Source organism: Euwallacea fornicatus, chromosome 5 (assembly GCF_040115645.1).
Source record: "Euwallacea fornicatus isolate EFF26 chromosome 5, ASM4011564v1, whole genome shotgun sequence".
NCBI lineage: Eukaryota > Metazoa > Arthropoda > Insecta > Coleoptera > Curculionidae > Euwallacea > Euwallacea fornicatus.
The window spans coordinates 4838745-4859338 of NC_089545.1; the positions used below are offsets into that span (position 1 = coordinate 4838745).

The 20594-nt window shown below is 31.4% G+C and overlaps 3 protein-coding genes across 5 annotated transcripts; 1 reads left to right on the top strand and 2 right to left on the bottom strand.

The window, feature by feature from the left end:
* Positions 1 to 45: 45 nt before the first annotated feature.
* Positions 46 to 2555, top strand: Xxylt (Xyloside xylosyltransferase). Its single transcript, XM_066282316.1, has 3 exons — positions 46 to 716; positions 931 to 1072; positions 1384 to 2555. The coding sequence occupies exons 1-3, from the start codon at positions 245 to 247 to the stop codon at positions 1859 to 1861; spliced, it is 1092 nt and encodes a 363-aa protein (XP_066138413.1). The 5' UTR covers positions 46 to 244; the 3' UTR covers positions 1862 to 2555.
* Positions 2205 to 5671, bottom strand: LOC136339242 (calcyphosin-like protein). 3 transcript variants are annotated; one of them, XM_066282320.1, is made up of 5 exons: positions 5495 to 5671; positions 4126 to 4280; positions 3684 to 3865; positions 3244 to 3453; positions 2205 to 2917 (listed from the first exon to the last, which is right to left on the bottom strand). In XM_066282320.1, the coding sequence occupies exons 2-5, from the start codon at positions 4277 to 4279 to the stop codon at positions 2816 to 2818; spliced, it is 648 nt and encodes a 215-aa protein (XP_066138417.1). In that variant the 5' UTR covers position 4280; positions 5495 to 5671; the 3' UTR covers positions 2205 to 2815. The 3 variants fall into 3 exon arrangements, with proteins under 3 accessions (XP_066138417.1, XP_066138418.1, XP_066138419.1); XM_066282321.1 differs by lacking the exon at positions 5495 to 5671 and adding an exon at positions 5041 to 5345; XM_066282322.1 differs by lacking the exon at positions 5495 to 5671 and adding an exon at positions 4931 to 5052.
* A 1643-nt stretch (positions 5672 to 7314) lies between these two features.
* On the bottom strand, positions 7315 to 19858 carry LOC136339240 (protein Wnt-9a-like). Its single transcript, XM_066282317.1, has 6 exons — positions 19679 to 19858; positions 17319 to 17546; positions 16788 to 16990; positions 16571 to 16735; positions 15114 to 16399; positions 7315 to 14392 (listed from the first exon to the last, which is right to left on the bottom strand). Exons 1-5 carry the CDS (start codon positions 19762 to 19764, stop codon positions 16014 to 16016), a joined length of 1068 nt encoding a protein of 355 aa, XP_066138414.1. The 5' UTR covers positions 19765 to 19858; the 3' UTR covers positions 7315 to 14392; positions 15114 to 16013.
* Between the last annotated feature and the right edge of the window lie 736 nt (positions 19859 to 20594).

Below are 20594 nucleotides of genomic sequence, written 5' to 3' on the forward strand. Positions count from 1 at the left end.
CACATTTCCATTGGTTATGACCAAAAATTCAAATGGAATGGAGACTTCAATTTTCCTAACCAACAAAAATACCCTATAAAACAGTAATGTTTTAAAAATGTATGTTAAATTTTTAGTAATTAAACATCCATAAACTAATGAAACAGCTTAAAAGACGTTTAAAACCTACAAAACCCAATGAATAGGTTTTTTCAGCATCCAATAAACTGTAACCTCAACAAAGACAATACAACAATGCACCATTATGAGGAGACCCAAATTATATTCAGTTATTCACCTACTTTTGCTCTTAATTCTGCTATGTGCCTTATATTTTGCATTTAATAATGCAAACCTGGAACTCCAAACATCAACAGACATTCACGCACCTCAAAGTTTGCAATTTGTTCATACATCGTCACTGCCGTTACTTGTTTCTAGACCTATTCGCGACGAATACAATATTTGGCTAATATTTACAAAAGTAACAAACAAATCTCTATTGACCACAAAGTTTTATAATGTGATTTATAATTTAATGAATTTATCCACAGTACCTTTAGAGTTTCATGTAATTGTTGATAATATTTCCAAACCTATAGCTAAAGCTCAGTTTTCTGAAATTGTGTACAAAGCGAATCATAGTCTTATTTACAAGTTTTATGATGTTGAAGACTGTGCTGCAAAAATTGATGATATTGTTAAAGTTATGACTCCATTTTTTAGTTCCAAGCCTGGTAAGTAATTTCTATCATAATTAAAATACACTTAAAATTTTACCTCTTCATTGACTTTTCCTACATAATCACCTTGGTATACAGCTGGTGATGGGAGTTGATGTATTACATTATACAACATTGCATTACTCCTTATTAATTAAATTTGGTAAATTTTGCATTTGCTTTAAATTACCACCTCCGTAAAGTACCTAATAGGTAATTTTGTTTTTAGGTACATATTATAGTGATGCTTTGTTCTATATGTCATTAGGACTTTATCGGATAGCCCCGGCATCACATAAAAGAGCTATCCTGTTAGACTGTGATCTTTACTTTAAAAAAGACATTAAGCTGTTATTTGAAGAATTTGATAGGTATGATATCACTTATTTATTTTATCAAAATGTAACTTTGTTACTCTGACAGTTTCTGAAACTTTTTTAATAATAAAAAAAGTGACCTTGTAAATGTAAATTTTAATACAGTATCTCATCAAGTTGGTTACTCCATTGATTCATCATTTGTGAGAAAAATGTTAAAACAATAACTTTAAAATATTAAAAAGAAAACTTATGTGCTATTTTGATGGGACAACTTGGTCATCACTTACACAGTTTTTCATATGTCCATATATCTTTTTTCATTTGTGCTTCAAATTTTTTTTTAACTTTTAATATTATTTTAGGTTTAAATCCTCTGCAATATTTGGCCTGGCCCCAGAACTAACTCCTGTTTATCGTCACATATTGCATATGTACAAAAAAAAACACAAAACCACATTCGGTGATTTCTACCGCGCCCAAACTGTCACATTGAATGAAATTCATCCTAACGGATTCCAAGGTTACAATAGTGGGGTTGTATTAATTTTTCTTGACAAACAAAGGTTATCCAAGGATTTTTCTCATATAATTTCCAAAGAAAACGTTTTAAATATGACCGAAAAATACAAATTTAGGGGGCATTTGGGAGACCAGGATTTTTATACATTAGTGGGATACGAGTATCCTCATATTATTCAGACATTAAATTGTGGTTTTAACAGACAGTTATGTACATGGTGGAGGGATCATGGCTACCGTGATATTTTTGATTCTTATTTTAAATGTGATCATCCAATCGTGGTGCTACATGGAAATTGCAATACTAAGATTCCTAAGTGATGAAAATGGTTAAATCATGTTATAATATAGATTATTGAAAATTCTAAATTTGGAATGTTTAATCTATAGTGCAATATTTAAATTTTTTTTTTTGTATGATTAAGTAATATTTTAGTTACTCCCGAATCTCAATCAATAAATTTATGTGCAGAGTGTCCTACAGTTAATTTTCAGAGTCAGTTTTCTCAAAAGTATAAACTGCAGTGCCAAGAGCCATAAGATAAAATTTACAAATTTGGTAAACGGTAGAAAACGTGTTTCAAAGATGTTATAGGTACCACATTATTTTTGGGTATTAAACAGTTTTGTAATACTAAACCATATTTTAATGTAAAAACACATAACATGTCCGACTGATTTATTTACCACAGAGCTTGCCATTTAATTAATTATAATTATAGGTGCAACATTCTCATTTTTTATTTAAAAAAATCTCAAATCTATTAATATTTTAAGCAGTCTCATTTCTTATTTATATGAAGCCTTAATAATTGATAGTAGTGCTTATTTAATATGTTTAACTCTAAATTAGATTACTTGTATAAGTATTTGTAAGTACGCTATTTTAATTCTCTAGAAGAAAAGGTAGCAAATAATAGTTTTACAATGAGTTTTCGGTGTTGATGGTGTGATATTCTTCAGTCTGAAAAATGCATCTTTGATTTAATTTTGCTAAAATAAAGTATTTTCGAAATTTATGTATTTTATTTTAATAAGTAATTGGTATCCTTCAAATGTAGTACGATCATACATATCATTCCTTACAGAGCCACTATTTATATAAAAGTTTAAAATTACTTAAATACATATTCAGGATAAAGTGTCCAGAAAAATACACAACAATACTGCTTAAAATCTTTGAAACGGCTTACAGACTTCTTACTAATTTTTAAATAAATTAAAAGTAGAAAAATCTCATTAAAACGCTTTAAAATTCCAAAGTTGCGATACAATTTACAGCTTATAAGCTTGCCTCATCATCAAGTCAAAATAGCCATCGTTGTCTATAGAAGCGCTAATGCCAGAATAATAATTGAAGAATTCTTCGGTTGTTACCTAAAAATGTATTCACAAAAATTACTTCATGGGACTTTATTCGCATGTATGGGTTCCGAAACTAAACTGTGCACGTGGCTCGCAACAGGTAACCTAGTCTAATAAATTCCTCAGTAGTCACACAAGTCTTAAATTCTACATTAATAATGAAATAATAGGACACAACAGAGTATAAAATGTCACTCTCAATGTCTAAGCTATAAAGTAACCCATTCCCTGTTTAGTCATTTAAAGTAACAGTTTTTAAGGTCTGTAATTTATAGCTGTGCAACAGTTTTTGTTTTGGAGATGCACAATAATTAGACATTTTTACACAATTAATTTACCTTTCCATCCATAGTAGCGTCTTGTTCGAAATTTCCTAAGAACTTCTTCAAAATGCTTTCCTCTGTTTCCTCTCCGGACACATACCTTGGATTCGATTTCACGTTATAGATGTTCTTGAGATCTTCGATTGTTATCTCGCCATCTCCAGTTTTGTCCATTTTATTAAAAGCTTCGCCTATGACCTTCTTTCGAGAGTCTGATAAGGGAGGCTAAAGAAATTCATTTAAATTGACGAAATTCTGCGGTGATATATATTTATACCAAAGAAAAATGTGTTGCAGTGCAGAATACCCAAGTTTATTGCATAGTTGTGCTTCAAATTTCTAGTTTATTAGTACCGGAATTACTAAGAAGTTGACTGAGCGGGGCATATGACGAGAATTGTTCATTTGCACTGACGATATGCTTTATTTAATTGCTTAAATGGTAAACATCTTACCCTAATGTGAACTAAAAATTCATCCATATTGATACTTCCACCTCCATCTGTGTCGAATTTGGTGAAAAGTTCCCTAATCTCTTCATCTGTGATCTCCAAGCCCATTTCCCTAAGGCCGTGAGTAAATTCCTCTAAATTTAATTTTTTGTTCCCGTCATCGTCCATTCTTCGGAACATTCGCCCTAAAATGGTGATTATTAATATACAAAGTATTTTTTTGTAAACCATACAGATTTCAATGTAATATATTTAGTTTCTTCTAAAATTTTCCATACGTAACCCACATATCCACTTAGAGTCATTGGCTAATCTTAAACAAGCGTCTTGTATATTTACGTTAGTACTATCTATCTCTAATAGAACGACTATAATTGCAATTTTTTTTTGATTTTTTATGTTTTAGTTCAGCAATGCAGATTAAAAGTAATAAATTTTCACTTGCCTAATCCCAAAATGCCATTGGCTCCTCTGGATAGACATAACAGACGTAGGCGCTGAATAGCGTCAGTATTACCACCAGCTTGTAACTCTCTTAAGCATTTGGATGCCATTTCTGCTTCTTGACGAGATGTTGCACTCTGTGGTCGTATGGGCATTCTATCCAGGAATAAATATTCTGTCACATAATAACTATTTTTATATGTCCGAGAGTAAAACACAATTTTTACGCATCTATTTGCAGGTATAAAGTGAAAAAAGTAATATTGTTCTTGTACACCTGAGGCAAACCCTTTGTATAATTAATAACTATGGTGATGACTTTTTTAGTATTACGGTAATTCCTACCCTAAGTAATTTAACGCTACAGCGGTTGCGCTGGAACACTTCCTGTCCAGTGTTTGTACTTTTTGATATTTTCTGATATGAGAAGTTATTTAAAATAAAAAAGAGATATTGAGTGTTTTTAAAATTGCACAACTTTTGCAAAGCAAAACCATTTTGTTTGAATTGTTAATGTTTCAGATAATATGTTATCGTGTAGTGTTTTGTTCAAGTTCGCTTCTGATAAGCATTTAAACTTGTTAAGGGCGAGATTTTTTTATGCTTAGTGTAGGGATTTCGGCAACTAGCCGAGTTAAAAATCGATTAAATTGGGAAACATTTGCAGTTTTGGAAGAAGCAGTTCAAATCACTTTTTTTTAAGTGTAAAATTTTTCACTAAATAACAATATTTAAATATAATATAATAATAAATTCCTAAATTATTTTATTCTGATTTTGAGTACCCTAAGATCCGCCGTACTTACTTTTTCTAAATAATAAAACCCTGCTTCCACTTTATAAAAATAAGTAAATAAACTCTGTCGATGAGGAACACTTTTTACAACACAACTGTCCCTATTCTATAAGATCTTACCACACAAACTGGTGCACTGCGGTTCAGCTGTTGACTATTTTAATGGATAATTTAAGGAGTGGCCCTGTGTTATAATTTTCGTTAACAGTTTATTATTTTTATAATGGTTACACTTAAATGCATAGATGATTGTGTTTCGGATAGCTTAACACTGTAAATACCCACTAACAAGAGATGACTAACAGAACTACATAAGTGATGGGATGGTGAAATTTAAGATTATTCAAGGTAAAGGAGTCGGCAACAACTGTGATCTACTTTCAAAAATAAATATGGTAAAAGTGCACTAAAAATCTTGTTATTGGCTTACTCATTAATGGTTACTCAGACTCATGTTAAATACCGGTTTACGGAAATATTATTGCAAAATGTATACGCTTTTATAAATTATAATTAAGTATAAAATCATTAAACATTAAAGTTTCATGGAAATTTGAATTAAATTTTAACTTACTTGGCTTTTTTCTTTCAGAAATTTATTCGTAAGAGTCGTTTGTTTCTACACTATGCGGTCTACGATTCAAGTTAAAGTCTGTCGAAATGTGTTCGTTTTCCGTCGTATATCGACCGGAAAACCCAGCCTAATACCGCAATAGATTATTTATCAGATAATTAATTTAAAAAAGTGCCGGGTTGATCAACTTCCCCGCAAGTCACTGACACCAATACAGTTTAATATGTTACAAGTTAAAAGATGATAGGAGAATTTCTTTGGCTTGCGATAAATATTAAAATATAAGTCCCATGTTTTGCAAATGAAAATGTTTCACGCTTAGTACAATATATAGGGCATAGGAAATAGATATAATATGATATTGAAAGTTTCATACGATCGAAAGCGGTTGCTAAGCAATCGATTGATTTTGTGGAGTTTAAACAAATGTAACTGTTCGACGACCGATATTTTATCAGGTTAAATCCTTACGAATTAGGATGCCTGAAATATTCAAATTTTTGGATTCAGCTCGAAGATCGTCATTAAAATTCATATTACGGAATTGATTCTCTCTGCCATCAATAAATTATTGCGCATTAGATGGAAGTTTATATAACATATCTAACTTCATAGGTAGTATCAGGTGTTTGTAGATAATTTTGATTCAAAAAAGCACGGAAAAAAGATATCAATAATCTTTAATATACTTGTATTTGTCATTAAAGGCCAAAATGCGTACTAAATGTGCTAAAAATTTTAACTAAAAACTAATCTCCATAGAAACTTTGGATTATTAACAAATATAGGACAAATTTTTAGTTTCTATAGAAATTAGAGTAATGCCAAAATTAATGCGCATTAATAATTTAGGATTTTTAAATATCTATACAATAGGTGAAACGATTATTATAAGGATCTGTCAAAAATTCGAGAAAAAACACAAAGTAGTTTTATCGCTTTAATTTCTAAGTTTTTTTCAAGGCAAATTAAAAAAAAAACTTTAAGAATTATTTAATTAGTACAGGTATTTTTCATCATAAAATTATAATTTTTTGAAATACGAATTTTAAACATCCAATTTACAATCACCCTGTGTCTACGTAAATACTCGTGTTGCAGATATCGGGTTTCTCCGACTTCAGGGGTAAGTGAAATACTGCACATTCATCAACGAAAAACGAGTACTCTGTACTTGGAAAACGGTACATACCAAATTTCCTTTCAAGAGCTTCTAGTCTTCTATATCTCACAAAAGAAAGAAGACGTGAAGTTTTGATTGTTCGCCCAATAATAAATATATAATGTAGTAATACTTCTATTACCCTCTAGAGAGGATGTAACATGAATGGCGCACCTAGACACCAGACAATGTACCGAGGAAGTTTTAAGTCGATACGCTGACCCAATTTACGTATATTTTTATTCCTATTATATTCTGTTTGTACATGAATTTATCTGCTAATGCATTTCTCACATGCTAAAATAACGATCAGTACTAATTTACGGCAGGCCATTGGTGTATATAAAGTAGGTGAGTGTCGGGGCAAGAGTTGGTGCCTATAAAATTTATTTAGACAATAAGTTATGAAAGATTTTCATGCTTGCAGCTCTTTCGCGAATTTGTTCAAGACTAAATCAAAAGATAAAGTCGCCGAGCAGTAAATGGAAAGTGTGGTGTATGAATTCGCTCTTTTTCTGAGGAAGGATTCGATGGATATCGATGTGAAATTAAAGATCAATTAAAACAGTCGATTATATGAGTATTTATTCAACATCATAATTTAGCATTTTCCAGTCAATAAAAGAATTATTTCAAACAAGATGAAGGTAATACCATATTTATTTGATAGAAATGTAATGAAAAACGGGGCAAAGAAATTCACTTACTAAACTCATAAAAAATATAGAATCTTACGAATTTACTAACCAAAGAGTATTTGTATTAAATTATATTACTTGTATATGTTCATTAGCCAGACCCCTTTAAGTTCATTATAATGATATAGAGTTTTACGTATTTTTCTTTTTAAGTCAGGCTCCATTAATTTAATATTATTAAAGTAAATACGTTAATATTATGTGGGTTTTTAAGAATAGAAAATTCTATCAAGAAACGGTTATTTTCATTTTATACTGCGAAGGTCGATTCAAGGTTAATAAAGAAGGCCTCTCAAGGAGTAAAAAATATGGCGCTTCCTTAATATTCGTCACGTCAACATTCCAGACATTCCACTGCCAGGTGTTTCAGCGCCAGTTAAAGAGGAAGTCCTATTTAATAAAGAGATAGCTCTGAAGAAAAATCGTCCATCGGTCACTGTAGGTAAGACAGAGTACCAAAACGGAGAGGCGAATGCCAAATAAGGATAATATATATGTAACTTTTATCCGACGATTGATTATTCGGCAACGAACGTTGCAGCCGAACAGTTGAAACAGTAGAGCTATCCTTATTTCAGCTTTCCAAGTCATACGACTCAGAGAGAGATAGGATGGTTTTAATGGGAAGGTCCACTTAGATGTCTCTTTTATCCCTGTCACCTAACCTCAAAAATACTTATTTTAATTTTTGTTAGAAGATTGTTGTTATTGCGTTGTTTGTAACTGCATTTAATGCAAACACTTACTTTTTGCTACGTACTAACGAATGTTAGAATCAATAATACTTTATATTATATAAAACAGAGCAATTCAGCCTTAGGAACAAAATTAAATAAAAACTGAAAGGAGCACTGGAATTCTTCCTTACTTTAACCATTTACCATCCTATTAACTTCGTCGGTTACAATGTAATTTGTACAATATTAATAAAAGTTTTCTTTTCTCTTTTAGGTACTTACACTAAACACAAGACTTAGTGGTTATTGAGCAGTGTAACTGCATTTTCCAATGCTGTTACACACAGTGTGAAAAATGCATAAGGAAGAAAAACATTCATACTTGCATCTGGTTACCTTTTTATTAAATATTTAGTGGTTTATTTGTTACACCTAAAATGTTATAAAATCTTTATAGGTATGTAGCTCTTGCTTTTGACCAGTGTTACTTAGTATATTATGTTGGGTGCAAAAATAATAGACACATTGATACAGATTATTTGAAATATATCTTAAGTGGTTCTTTAATTGTGTATAAAAAAAATTTAACTTATGTATTTTTTCATGTAGTCTTATTAGCTTACCTCTGAAATTTTAGACATATATTTTATATTGTGTATATTTATTTACAGAATATAAGAAACAAAATAGTTTAGATAAGGAAGAACCCATATTTGTCTGATATACTTGACAAAAAATGTAGTATATTGCCCAGTGATAATGATAGATCATACTTCAACTTATTTCTTATTTACTTCTCTTATAAATATTGTTTTAAGTAACTTATTTCAAAATATGTTAAAGGAAACGCGTTATTCTTTCCATTTCATAAGATGAAATTATTTTAAGACTGCCTTCATGTGCCAATAACAATTTAATTTTTAGCTTCAAGGTGGATTTAAAGCCCTTCTATGAACGCCCTCAAGGAATGAATGTAAAAGGAAAGTTTCTAGAAATGATTTGTAAATAGTTAGATCTTAAACCATTTAGATAGTAATTTTACTTTTTAACCAGTTATTTATGCTAGTTTGGTATATTATTAAGTATTGCATAGAATAATTTAATAAACTATAGGGATTATAAGTGTCGTTCATTTATTACCGTCAAGTGTAAAGGTATTTAGTAACTTAAGACGCTTTACATTAAAATTGAACTTGCGCAAGCCAAGGTATAATTGTGTTATATTGAATAAGTGATTACCAATGATAATGAATAAAACTCCACTATTTATTCCTGCCGCTGGTACCAGGTAAGTGCATTCAAGTAAAAACCGGACAAGCCAAATTAAGTTAAAAACTTGAATGACCGTAGTGATTCCATCGCTTTAATAAATGTTATAATTAAATTTTATAGCCACTTTAGTTTTACGAGTTTCTAAGCTTAAAGATAAAAACAGTTTAAATCTCTTTAAACTGGGAGAAAGATTATTTTCTTTTATATGGCTTGGTGTTTTTTAATGTGTTCAGTCCTTTTAGAGAAATCCGAAGAAGGCTTCAATTTTGTTTAGTTTAGTATATTTTTTTTGTATTGATGTTATAAATGTCTTTAATTAGCCCTATAAGGTACTTCACAAATGAAAATATTTGGCCTTTCATATCGTTTAAGGAGATGAGAGTGCGTAGAATCCTTTTAGTTTGAATAAAAGAACTTTAGTATGCAATATGGTACTAAAACTTGCTTGACGTGCGTTTTAGTCACGTTTACGTTTCGGAAGACGAAAAGCTCTTGCTATACTGCTTGTTTTTATTGGTAAAATGGATCTGACTCTATCTACCCCCATTAGCAGTTATAAATAAATCGATTTCTTAGCTATTTATCTAGTTCAGCATATGAATGCAATAGCAACATGTCGATATGTTCGTACATATTTAATTTCAATGATTAATAGCTTGATTGCATTTCAGTATTCTTGAATTATCAAATTGCGAACCATAAGCTTCATAATCTATATTTCCCCAACTGTTTCATTTTCCATCCAAGTTAAGAATACAAAATGATGAGAAGGATGTCGAAATTTTTAACTGCGATTGTGTGCCTCATTTTTTTTATGTGGCCTCCTGCCATCTACACCAACAAATTATTGAAACTTTGTATGAAGCTAAGTATCGGTCTTTCTACAATTTATTCCACTTACCACTTGTTTAAGAATCAGATATTGAGATATACCAGTGAATCGAGTATATATATGATATGCATTTGGATTAGTTTTGGTTTTTACTGCTTGGTGCAAATAATCATATCTGCAAAGCTTATTGCAGAACCCAAGTCTATGAAGCAAATTATTCGATCCTGCTTTTCTAATTCTGATTACCAGGTCTCTAAAAGGACCATCATGGTTTCTTTTCTAGGTTTTGTGCAAGGTATTTCTTGTTATTTTGGGGTACGTTTGGGAGACAGTACTCCAATATTCTACATAATGAGAGTAATTCTTAATCTGTTTTTTATTAATTTGATGATATGGGAATTGAAAGCACAACTGAAGGATATTAATGGACAACTGATGCAAAGCGTTTCAACTGTGCATGTTTTAAAAATAAGAACCCGACACAATTTGCTGTGTAATTTTATCCTGAATATAAACGACTTGTTTGGATTGTTAGTTTTGGCGACGGTTCTAAGTAGCATCAGTGAAATTTGCCATATTAGCATTGGAATCTTAATGTTAAGGGAAAATTCAACTAATATCGAGGAACTGTTGGCATTAAGATATTACATATTTTATGCTGACTATATAGTAAGTTAAACATTGTTTCTAAATTTAACAACTAGGATCATGCGAAGTTTGGAACCACATATACTTTTCAAATTTGAAAATTGTTGAATATTAAACCACATTTATTTGACAAATTTTTCCATTGTCGTTAACCATTATTTATACAGGAACTGCCCAAAATTCTTAATAAGTTTTAAAAACATAGTATAGGTAGCTGACGATGTTGCAACATAAGTAATTTCGAAAAATAACGCACACATAATTCGAAAATATAATGCAGTAGAGTTCGGTTATAACGGGACCTTCAAAAGTGCATAGTTTTAGTCCGTTATACCCGAATATAAAAATATTAATTAAAAATAAATATACATATATACAAATATTTTATTTATTATTTAGGAATTAAATATAAATTCGTGACTAAAAACATAAAAATAAGGTGGTGATGGGTAGTGACAGAGCCATCATGTGATGAAGCTCTGTGGAATGAGATTACTACTACCGCCACTACTAAATGGCTGAGTGTTGGGGAATACCCTTCTGGATTGGGGAACTCGCCAATACGAAAAAGAAAGGAGAAAGGAAAAGGAACGGACACTTAAAATATTGAAGAACAGAGCTGCAGTTGGGTAATGGATAACTCCTTGGTCTGTCTTTCGATATATTTTAAATAAATATCTAATTGTTAAATATGAAAAATATTCCGAGTGTTATTCCGACATATACTTTTTCGAAATCTATAGGTTTATTTGATGAAGTTTGCTATAACGGGTCATTTATTGTTGAAGGAATTTCAAAAATATTATTTTATGGTGGGAATGTCTGTTGTAACAGGGTCCGTTATAATCGCACTCTACTTTATTCAACAGAAAAGAATTTGTAAGAGAGTTTTACTATTTTTCAAACATTTTTTCAAAATTTAAAAATTAAGTAATTAATTTGTTATTTATTAAAAACCGGTGTGTGAGGATATAAGGGATATCGTTTTGTGGCAAACAATTCGAAAGTAAAAAAATTGGGATCAATTTTTCGAAATCGGATTGATATACCGGGGGAAACGAAAAGTTTAAACATTTTTATTTGAAGGTCACTCGGTAGTTTAGCAGTTATTTTCACTAAACCAATGATTTTTAAAGTTTTTAAAATGTTTTTATATACTTATTCAATACACATGGATAAATACAATACTTCATTTTGAATTTGCATTGTTCGATCGTTTGCCGCATGTTAATAATATGCACTTGAGATAGTAAAAGTACATGCATTTTATTAGCGTTTCTTACTGTTTAACAATAATGTTTAGATAATTATATGAATCGCTTTTCATGCACGTGTATAATGGAAAAAATACATTACAAAAATGAAAACATTTAGCTGTCAGTATTTAACAGATGACCCTCAAGGGAATATTCGTCATTACTTACATTCAAATTGTTTATAGTTGAATCATAGTTCTCTCCATCACGTCTTGATTATTCTAAATTTGATGATGGTTTTCCAGAAGCTGATGAAACTATTGATAGCGGTAACTGCCACTGCATATTTAATTTTACCCCCAATAACCCAAAAAGTTAGAGTTATTAAGTATTTATTGAAAGTTTATATAATATTGGGCACCGTCTATTTTATAGTATATGCGTACCGCTTTCAATACCTGCGATGGCAGGCAGACAAGAATATTTTGACCACATATATTTGGATAAGCTTGTTATGGTTTTTACTAATAAATATTGCAATAACGTTGAAATTGGTCCATGAAAATACTATTATGAGAACAGTATATGAATGTCTAATTTCACCATACAACCATGGAGGAGTTAAGCTATCCAAAACAATAAGAGGATTAATTTGCTTTGGTTTGTTTAAAGCTTGTCTTGGCTTCGTTTTTAAGTACTTTTTAAAACAGGCTCCCTTTGTGTTCATCTTTAGAGCAACATTAACCTTATTTGTGATGTTTACGATTATCTGGGAATGTAAGACCAGACTGAAAAACCTCAATACAAATTTGAAAAATTGTTTCTCAGTAACAACTATTAGGGAAATTAGGGGAGTACATAATGCTATATGCAACCTAGTTGTGGCTACCAATAAGTTGTTTGGACTGTTAGTGACTTTAACAGTTGTAAGTTGCATATGCGAAATTTGCAATATCACATTTGGAATTATTTCACCACAGCAATATCATGATGATGAATATGCCGTAATAAGGTATTACGTAATATATACTGAGTTCATAGTAAGTGTAATTGCCGATACTTTCCACTAATATTTCCGTAGATATACACTGATAAAGGAGAGGAATTTTACAACACCAAAAATTACTATGTATTTAACAGAATCGCATAATATTAGATTTTAAGGAGTATTTATATAAGATATAGCAATAATTATTGATATAATGATCATCTTAAGCATTTCGTCTAATATTTGCCAGTATAGTATAATAAAACTATATAAGGTATCTCTAAAAGATCTGTACAAAATTGTGCTGCAAATTTCTGAGGCGAAAACATAACGATTTAGAACGAACCTAGTGTACCTTAGTTCAAAAGTGGACGATTTTAAAAATACAGGGCGTTAGAGTAAAAATTACACAAGAAAAAAACTTATTTGTCTTACTATCTATATAATTACTAATTATAATTCGTTTACATATTTGATGTACATTGTAAAAGGCGCTGTCAGTGCTAGGTGAGCTTTTTAAAAGAGGCATAACTGTTTTTATCACCGAGTATAAAATTTATTTATGATTAAATTTGTATTTTCCTACGTGTTTTATGAAAACAAGGTATGCTATTATATTACAAATCCGTACAAACATTCCTTCTTAAGATATTTGAAGTTTAATGTTCGCTATGTGTCTTGAAATTAACTTTAAAGTACATTTGAAAACCATCCACTTTTGGAATAAGATAAATTGAGTTAAATCGTCATGTTTTAGTCGGAGAAATCGGCGGTAGAATTTTGTATAGACCTTTTAGAGACACCCTATATAGCTCAAAAATAAAGTGAGAACTGGATAATCTGGAATTATTCATATGTCCTTGCTGCACTATCATATGGGTATGCCAGTACAGAAATAACTGTTTGATAATTGTTTGTACCCTGTATAATTAAATTATAAATTATTTTTTTGCACTGCGAAAAAAATGTAACAATAGTAGATTGTTAAGAAGAAGTATTGCGTACTGAATATGACAGGTACCTATGCGTTTTTGAATTTTCATAGATTAACAAGAAATTAATATCTAGAAGCAGCGAGATTAACATACACTAAGAAGCCCTGCAATTTCCACTTTGAAACAAATTCTCAATTGGTTTCAGATGCACGTGATTCTATTGGCAGTAAGTGGAGAATTATTAAAAAAAGAAGCCGAAAATACAATAAGCATCTGTTATGAGAAACTACAGCAATATCCCCTACATAAAGGCAACACAGATATGACGAAGCAGCTTTTGATAATGACTCAACAAGCTTTCCAACGAAAGCCTCACATTTCCGCGGCTGGTTTCTTTCCAGTCGATCACTCTTTAATCCTGTTCATTTGCACTAACACCTGCACATATTTAATTTTTCTTTGCCAGTTTATCATCATACCATCTGCTGAACTGGAAAACACCGTATCGGTCACAATTTAAGCGGTTTAAGTAATGCCGTTAACGCGACTATTTACTATAAACTTATAGATTGTATGGAAATACCTTCTTAGCAAATCTTTATACAGGGTGTTGTAAAAAAACAGGCGAAGTTACAACTTAGTTATTTATGAACAGATTTTGACGAACCAAAAACCAAATAAAATTATATTTTTCAAGGTCTTAGGTAACTCAATCAGGGCACCAAAATAGATTAATTTACAGGACGTTCAAGATACAGATATCTTAAATTGGCCGTTCGTGGTTTTTCTGATTAATTTGGGTTTTGGTAACCAACACATCGCGCAACTTTTTCCAGGGGAAGCAATGATGCATCTCTTACTATTGACGAGAATCCAATGCCAGACATCGATATCTTGGAGACGCTGTATGTTTAACATTCTATGAAAAATAATTATAATTCCCATTTACAAGCAGTTAGCCATTATGGGGAACATTTTGCGGTAAAAATAAATTGTTACATCACAGAAAAATTTCATTATCTAATCTGCTCTTATGTATGCTTATAAACTACTTTCTAGAGATAAGCAAAAATACATATTAATTCAATTTTAATAGAGATTATTTTAGGTTTATTTACTTAAAACAACCTTGTAATTTTCTTTAACAATTTGGCACTAAAACTTAATTTTAAATATATTCTGGGTTTTCACTTATGCATATTACTACTTACGGCCATTTATTTCAATAAGTGTGGGAAATTTCTACCCTTCAACCCTATGTCAGGTTGACCGCTATGATTATTGCATTGATCAGGCATAACATAGCTGTCAATGCTTCTACATTTCCTATACACAGGGTGCCCCAGAAACATTGCTACGCATGAGTGGTAGCGGATAGAAGAGAGCCTTTCGGCTAAACATGCCTTATAAAAAAGTTGATCGTTTTCATGCTACATAATGTTTAAGTCTTTTTTTTTTGGTAAATTGCAAATGAATCTTTCATTTCAGCAATAAAACTTAATTTTAAATACAGGGTGTTCCGAATCGTTATATTAAAATTTTGGAAGCATACAGTAGACTTGAATCTAAGAGTAAAAACATAAAAGTGGTAAGTCGGTTTTTTTTTATTCCAAAGTTACAGGTCTTTGAAATTATAAAAATAAATAAACAGGTTTAAATTTGGAAACCAAATAAAACTGTACTTTTTCACAAATGTTTAATTAGTAATTTTTTCAAAATGGCCTGCTCATATGCCATGGAATTATTAAAACTGCTGTATGCTGCAAACGGCCTAACAATTACCCGAACATACGTGTAAGATAAGGAGGGTAATTTCATCCGTTGACGCACGAGTACAAGTTTGTATTTAGATAAAAGGAGGATATTTTTAAAATATTATTAATTAATTAGTTGTGCAAAAATATAATACATTTTTAGTTGGTTTTCGATATCAACTCGGTTTATTTATTTTTATAATTCTGTAGGGCTGTAACTTTAAAAGGAATGAAAATCGACCGATCGGCTTTCGTGTTTTTTAGTCTTAGTATTAAGTCTACTTTGCACTCCCAAAATGTGAATGTAACGATGTCGAACGCCCTGTGTATCTTATGCTCTTTCACTTATGACAAGAGCTACTTACAGTAGTTCATATTTAATAAATGTGTGCAATTTTTGCACTTCAACACTACAGCGGGATACCAACTGCAATTACAATAATCAGGCATTATTTCAACCGCAGTGTGATAACCGTGGCTGCAACAAAGCGTAGCGCAGCTATCAATGTTTCCACATTTCCTCCCAGTAACGGGTAAAAGCCACGACTTATGGTTGGAATCACACACATTTGGGGTCGGATCTAGGAAAAGTAATTGTTTTTTCTTCTTCATTTTATTGGGCATCTCGTGAATGGTGTTTTCAGACTCTACTTGGATCGCCTTATGATAGAGTTGTTTTAGGTCTCGCGTTACGTTGAGAAAAGGGCTTACCCTCATGAAGCAAGTTTGAAGGTTACATGCCCCTAAAAAATCGGAGAGTAGCAATAATGTCGAGTTGCCTGAATTGCTTTTACGACTATAATTAGCCACTTGGGTGGGTCAAATATTTGAGGTTTTCCAAACGAAACTAAGGAGACAAATTGTTAGGATCTAAGCTTTCATGACGTGTCAACATGCCGAAAAGTAAGGCTTACCTGAGAGTCCATGGCACGTGCACTTTTTCTCGGTTTTTCGCCTAGCAACCCTTAAGCCTACTTTACTATTATATTTCATAATATTACTAGGATTATCACCGATTTGCTTTAACTCTAAAAATTTCTCTACGAATATAGAAGCGTATCTAGTATTCACCGAGCATCCTACAAGAAGTACCTCAAAGGATTATCGAACATTGCGTTGAAAGTGTATTACCTGCCCAATCCCACTTGTTCGGTTTATCACTTCTTGGAAGACTTGCACATATACAGTTTACTTCCAACTTTCCATCAGCGCAAGCTTGAGCTACTAGGTGCATAAACGCGGAAGTGGCTAGACTATACATAAAGGCGGTTTCCCTGTACATTTTTTTAAAAATTTTCTTCATGTATATTGTGGAGCAATTCCAGTGCTCATACCTAAAAACCACCATAATTGAAATTGAAGCATTTTTTTATAATACTACGGATTCTTTGAGAATTCGGAAAAAAATTTAATTATCATAAATCTGAAACTCACGCATCGCAAATTTGCATAAACAATGGATCACGTGCGCATGCGTCCATATTTTATTTTAATATGAGTGTGTACGAACACTTTTCACATCCTATTTATATCAGCAACATGTGCGAAAAATCACTTGTCACATGGTATCTAACGTTCGGATCGCCCCAATATCTCAATCGTATGAAAAGGCTATTTTCGGCACTAGATACGTAAAAACTATGCTTTATCAGTGTTACTTACTGAAATTGTAATTGACACGAACTCAATGTCAACTGCCTCGTTTTTTGCAATAGTTCTGCTAAACCCTTTATACGCTGGCATTGTTTCCTCTGGTATCGCAATCCTTTAAGCCATCTGCACCTGTTTTTTCCGATTTCTAATTCTTGATCGAAGAAGCTTGCATTTGTCGTAAAAAGCAAAGCTATAAGAGAATTCTTTTTCGTGCGCATCGTAGAATTTTTGAAAGTACTGAAACAAAATAAAACTGTATTTTTCCATGGTTTATGCTTGTATTAATTAAAAAATTGATGTTAATTATTATACGCCAGAACGAACGTGGTATTCCGAAAATTAAAAGCCAACATTAGTTTAAGACGTTTAAACTTCCGTTGTTTGACTGCCTCTAATTAAAAAAACCTGTTGGAAGGAAATGAGTGAGTGGATCACTGAAGGCAAGGACTGCATATGTTTGATTATCTTTTATTGACCAATAAAGCTTTAAACCGTGTCATGCTAAGTACCATCTTGACTACACGCACATATGGGGCTTTTTGGAGAAAAACCTTAGGACGACACCATAGCAATATATTTGATTAATGATAATTTGTGAAATGTTCCTACCGACTACGGAATGGTTAGTTCTGGTTAGTTGAGTCTAGACTGACATGATCAACATATTTTCGTAACAATGCTTCGAAACAACCATCTATACATATCAGAAAGGTCCAAAAGCATTGGCAATGCGCTAACAGTTTTCATTTTGAGGCGGTGTAGGCCACAAATGTAGCAATATACTGAATGTTCTAGTGTAAATAAGAAAGCCGTCATAATTTCTTTCAATAACCCAAAAATTGTCCTGATAAAGTTATCTGAACGACAATATTTTGATCCATTCAACTTGAATAGTTAGAAAATTAATCATCGCCATTCCGTCAAGAAAATTACGTACAGCGTTCATGCACAAATTTTTATAAAAATTTGGATCCAGTTTAAAAACATCTTTCAGTTTTTCTTTTTACTTTATTTTGTATTATTATACGATAAAAGTTATTTTAAAAAATTGAATGCCGGTCATAAAAACAGAATATATTTAACATAATATTAGTGGGTATAAAATTCAAGTTTTAATAAGAATATCTAAAACATTTCAATAACAAGAATATACAGAATATTCAATATAGAGTTTATGTGAATAACAATGTAGTTATTTGTGGTTTTTTCCATTCGAGCTAAAGAAAATTCGGCGTTTTGTTATTTGGACCTGAACCTTTGAGACAACTCGCTCCAATATTGCTGTTTTTTTTTTTTAACGAAACGCACAGTATTGTATCTTCATAAAATAAACGACTATCTTTTTCATATCTTCAGTTTTTTCTTTACAAAAAATTATTCAGCATTAAAATATGAAACTCTGTCTCTATTTAACAAACTTTACTCTTCACCTTTTGATTACAAAGAGCAATGCTATATATTTAATTTAAACGCTATATATTTTTTAAATTAAAAAAATTGAATGGTATTTTATTCTAAAGCATAATACACACAGTATTCTATTTAGAAATTCAAAGTTAGTGATGTCTTATTCTATAAAGAATTTCTAGATCTTAATCTACATATCTAAGATGCGATTTCAGTAAGTTTAAGTGTGTTTAATCCATTTCTAATTTCTACATCGTACATGTAATTTAGAAAAAATTATGTATAATATTCGTTAAGAATTTCAAATTTTTGCTGTTAGAGAAATTTTGCGGTTCTTCGTTTCGTTCTTCTTTCAAACTCTCAAGATTGCATTTCTTAACTCGTGGAATAAATTCATAGATATTTTTTGCGAGTTATGAGGGAAGAAGTTACAGTGATGAAAAATAAAAAATGAAAACCAACTTTTTTAAAAGTTATGTTAGATTTAATTAATATTCACCAAAGATGTTGCAGGTGCAGAAGAAAACCGTATACATAATTCTATATACTACGCATCACGGACAACTTTGTAAAGGCGATGTTATCATATCTTGCAGGTGCTGAAGAGATTCCGTTCGCAATAAATCTTCTATATTCGTTGGTAATATGAACTAACATAAATCAAAGAAAAATTTTAGTTTTGATGCATTGGGAAAATTTTGGTCAGATTTACCAATTAAGTCAAACTTAATCTCGTATACTTATATGTATTTTCAAAGATGATTTTGATAATTCCCCTGTTATTCAGGTGTTTGTGCTGTGATATTTAAAATCTCTCTATGGAGGATGTGTATGCTAATTAAATCTATTGTAATATATTTTAATGGTTACAAAGTCATCATTGGAAGATTTGTATTGTGCAAAGAAAGTCCTTTTGGTAAAGGAGACAGATAATGGATAGCGCCCTACAGTTACACACTTACTTGCTTATGGGACTACTGCCGAAAATTACACTGAAGAAACACAAAACAACGATCCAGTGAAGAATCTTGTTCGAAGGAAAAACCATTTTCTATCTACATCTCGGAAAACTGTGTTATCGGTGTGGCTGCGAGAAAATAGCGGTCATTTCTGTTCACGATTATTGTCAGACATGTGCGACAGATTTTTACCGAGTCCGTTTACAATGCGTTATGTGCTTACATATGTATCCATTTCCACAAAGGAACAAATACAAGATTAGTCACTTTCGGGTAAAACCATCAATGGAGATGTAACTGGTTAACTTAATTTGCAATAAATTACGAAATTTGAAGTAATTTTTTATGGTTATCCCATTCTGCACAGTTTACCGCAAAAAAGAATGTACGTGTAGTTTACATACTAGAAATTAATTAAGACATAGCATCCGCGCAAATATCAGTAGGTCAGTAGTAGCAGGATTTAATGAAACGTGTAATATGTGGACTTAGCATAGCTTAGAAATTCATTCACCGAATAAAAAGCATTATTTACCAGATTTCTTTTTAAATAAAATTGATTAGTAGTATTTTCTCTAATTCTAGGAGGAGCAGTATTATTTGCGACAGCTCCAAAATGTCTCTAATACTATGTAGATTTACATACAGGGTTAATTATATAATTGTCCGGTAGAAAGTTTTTGATTTCTCACTATTACAGCCCGTGTTGTGTTTTCAAAATGGCGGTATTTCTGGTTATATGGCTGGTACTTCTGGAAGTAGCTACCAACTTCGTTATTTTAAATGGAACCCCCTAATTTGTGTGTCATCTTCGAATTTCTTGCTAAATTTTAAGGCAAGTTTATTTAGAATGTCTAAGGCCTAAATTTAGCGTTTCCGAGTTATATTGGAAAATTTTTAAATTTTGGCAGCTACAACA